Raw genomic sequence first — 3506 nt, forward strand, 5'->3', positions numbered from 1 at the left:
GCCCCTTCGCCACCGGCGTCCGGATCCCCGAGCCCTGCTCCCCGCCCGGCCCGCGCACCCGCCCGGGGTCCCGGGAGGAGGTCGGGGTCTCACCGCACGCCGCCCCCAGGCACACACTTGCTGCGGTATTTCCACACCGCCGTGTCCCGGCCCGGCCTCAGGGGCCCCTGGTTCATCTCTGTCGGCTACGTGGACGACACGGGTTCGTGCGCTTCGACAGCGACGTGGAGAATCGAGGATGGAGCCGCAGGCGCGGTGGATGGAACGGGAGGGGCCGGAGTATTGGGAGAGGCAGACACAGAGCCAAGGGACAGGAGCAGTGGTTCCAAGTGGACCTGGGGACCCTGCTGGCTACTACAACCAGAGCGAGGGCGGTGGTGACCCCGGGTCTGAGGTCACGACCCCTTCCGTCCCTACGCAGCCAGGGACTTTCCGGGTCCCAAGTCCGTGGTTCAGGAGCAGAACCGACCCGGGACCGGTTTCCCTTTCAGTTTGGAGGAGTCCGCCGGCGGGCGGGGCCGGGGCGGGGCGGGGCGGGGCCTGGGCGGGGCCGGGTCTGACCGCGGGGTCCCGCAGGCTCCCACACCATCCAGGTGATGTATGGCTGTGACGTGGGGTCGGACGGGAGCCTCCTCCGCGGGTATTATCAGGACGCCTACGATGGCCGCGATTACATCGCCCTGAACGAAGACCTGAAAACGTGGATGGCAGCGGACACAGCGGCACGGATCACCCGGAGCAAGTGGGATCAGGCTGGTGAAGCAGAGAGAAGCAGGGCCTACCTGGAGGGCGAGTGCGTGGAGTCGCTTTGCAGATACCTGGAGCTCGGGAAGGAGACGCTGCTGCGCTCAGGTGCGGGGGCCGCGGGCTTCTCCTCCTCTGCCCTCGGGCTGGGGCTCAGTCCTGGGAAAGAAGGAACCCTCAGCTGGGTGATGCCCCTGTCTCAGAGGGGAGACAGTGTCCCTGAGTCTCCTGATCCCTCATCACAGTGACTGCACTGCCTCTCCCAGGGCCCAGCCTTCTCCCTGGAGAGTTCTGAGTCCCTCTCAGGAGGGAAGGAGAGAATTTCCCCCACTTAACAGCAGGGGCTCCCTGCTGTCAGCCATGGCCTCTCCCAGGCCAGGTTCTCTGCCCACACCCACTCTCTGAGGACACTGACTCCTGTCCTGCTGAGTGTGTCAGCCCTTACACCTCAGGACCAGAAGTCTCCTTTACCTCATAGGAGACATGGACTCCACTACACTAGGCTGGTTCCCCCAGTTTCTAGAACTTTCCAAAGAATACATTCTCACAGATCCCTCCCTGATGTGGGGTTTGCCTCTCTTCCACACCCCATTTCTCTCTCTTCCTACAGTGGAGAATGGTCCCATGAGCCCTTGTGGGGTACCCTGGAGGAATATAAATTGTGGGATTTCTTTTTTTTTTTTTCTTCTCTCTTTTTCATATTTCCTTTTCCTTTCCTTTCCTTTTTTTTTTCCCTGAAGGCATTATTTTGCTTCTAGGCAGTGTTTGTCTGCAAACAAATTATTTTCCATTCCCTCTTCTGTTCTATGACCACCCACCTCATGCTATAAAACACCATGTAAGGACGGCCATGTTGACCCACTGGCTCATGTGGATTCCCTCTTAGCTTCTGATTCCCTTAGGAAAGTGTACAGTTCTGTGCTGAGGGGACCAGCTCTTCCTGCAGCTCACTAGTGAGATGACAGTTGAAGTGTCAGACACACAAGTTCAGTGTCATCATTGATTTAACTGTGCCTTGTGTAGATTTAAGTTTGTCTTGTTAACTGTGTGATTTCTTCAATCTTCCACACAGACCCCCCAAAGGCACATGTGACCCTTCACCCCAGACCTGAAGGTGATGTCACCCTGAGGTGCTGGGCCCTGGGCTTCTACCCTCCTGGTATCTTCTTGATCTGGCAGTTGAATGGGGAGGACCTGACCCAGGACATGGAGCTTGTGGAGACCAGGCCTGCAGGGGATGGAACCTTCCAGAAGTGGGCATCTGTGGTGGTGCTTCCTGGGGAGGAGCAGAATTACACATGCTGTGTGGAGCATGAGGGGCTGCCTGAGCCCCTCACCCTGAGATGGGGTAAGGAGGGTGTGGGTACAGAGCTGGGGCCAGGGAAAGCTGGAGCCTTCTGCAGACCCTGAGCTGGTCAGGACAGAGATGTGGGGTCATGACACCCTCCTTCATTTCCTGTACCTGTCCTACCCAGAGCTGCCTCCATCCACCGACTCCAACATGGAAACCAATGTTATTTATGTTGTCCTTGGAGCTGTGACCATCATTGGAGCTGTGGCCATCATTGGAGTTTGTGTGAGGAGGAGAAGGAGGAGAAACATAGGTAGGAATGGGCAGGATCTGAGTGGCTCCTCAGCCCACTTTAGAAGAGTGCTGTGCTCCTTAATGGCAAACATGGCCACACCCCACATTGCTGCTGTCTCCAACTTGGTCCTCTGTCAGTTCTGGAAACTTCCTCCTGTGAAGACCTTCCTTGAACTCTCACAGCTTTTCTTCTCACAGGTGGAATATGAGGAGACTACGCCCCTGCTCCAGGTTAGTGTTAGGGGCAGGATTGTCCCTGAGGGTTTGGGGTGAAGCTGGAGATGTGGGGAGCTCACGGAATCCATAGTAGCTCCTCCAGAGAAATCTTCTGGGGTCTAGTTTTACTGTGATGTGAATCCATACCTACACATACACATATACATATACATATATACATATACAGAAACACATACATATATACGTATGTTTTGTTTTGCCCTAGGCAGGGACAGCTGCCAGAGCTCTGATGTCTCTCCCAGATTGTAAAGGTGACTCTGGGGTCTGACTGGGGAGGGGCAATGTGGACATGATTGGGTTTCAGGGACTCCCAGAATCCCCTGTGAGTGGAGGGTTGTTGGGCTGTTGTCTTCACAGTGATGGTTTGTGACTCTCGTTCTCTAGCATGAAGACAGCTGCCTGGAGTGGACTGAGTGACAGACGATGTGTTCAGGTCTCTCCTGTGACATCCAGAGCCCTCAGTTCTCTTTAGACACCAGTGTCTGATGTTCCCTGTGATTCTATGGCTTCAGTGTGAAGAACTGTGGAGCCCAGCCTGCCCTGCACTTCAGGACCCTGTCCCTGTGCTGTCTGTGTTCTCCTCCACAGCCAACCTTGCTGGTCTAGCCTTGGTGTGGGGGTGGGGACATCTGCATCCTGTCACTCCGTGATACCATGAGCGTGAGCATCAGCTCCTCACTTCCACACTGAGAATAAGAATCTGAGTGTGAACTTGATTGTTCACATCCTTGACCCAAGTGTGGATGGCTTTTTAATTACTGGATGGAATGCTTAGAAGTTTTTGTTTTGGGTTTGTTTTGTTTTTTTTTTTTAAATAAATGGCAGATGGAGAAGCTTCCAGAATCTGTGTCACTAAGCTGTGTGTATCTGGTGGGACAGGATAAGGCTGTGGGAGCTGAGTGTGAACAGGGCTGTGCCCAGGTGTGCTCAGTCAGTTCTT

At 55.1% G+C, this 3506-nt stretch overlaps 1 protein-coding gene across 2 annotated transcripts in view; it reads left to right on the top strand.

Moving 5' to 3' along the window:
- Positions 1–223: 223 nt before the first annotated feature.
- LOC116887433 (RT1 class I histocompatibility antigen, AA alpha chain-like) overlaps positions 224–3506 on the top strand; it is a 106636-nt gene continuing 103353 nt past the window's right edge. The window contains exons 1-5 of one of the 2 annotated variants that reach the window (XM_032889048.1): positions 224–374; positions 577–852; positions 1817–2101; positions 2220–2348; positions 2528–2560. In XM_032889048.1, the coding sequence (XP_032744939.1) occupies positions 239–374; positions 577–852; positions 1817–2101; positions 2220–2348; positions 2528–2538 (837 nt within the window). In that variant the 5' untranslated portion in view covers positions 224–238 and the 3' untranslated portion in view covers positions 2539–2560. Of the gene's footprint in view, positions 375–576; positions 853–1816; positions 2102–2219; positions 2349–2512; positions 2561–3506 lie in introns of those variants that run through there. The other variant, XM_032889049.1, reaches the window with a different exon arrangement.

This window comes from Rattus rattus, chromosome 18, assembly GCF_011064425.1.
Source record: "Rattus rattus isolate New Zealand chromosome 18, Rrattus_CSIRO_v1, whole genome shotgun sequence".
NCBI lineage: Eukaryota > Metazoa > Chordata > Mammalia > Rodentia > Muridae > Rattus > Rattus rattus.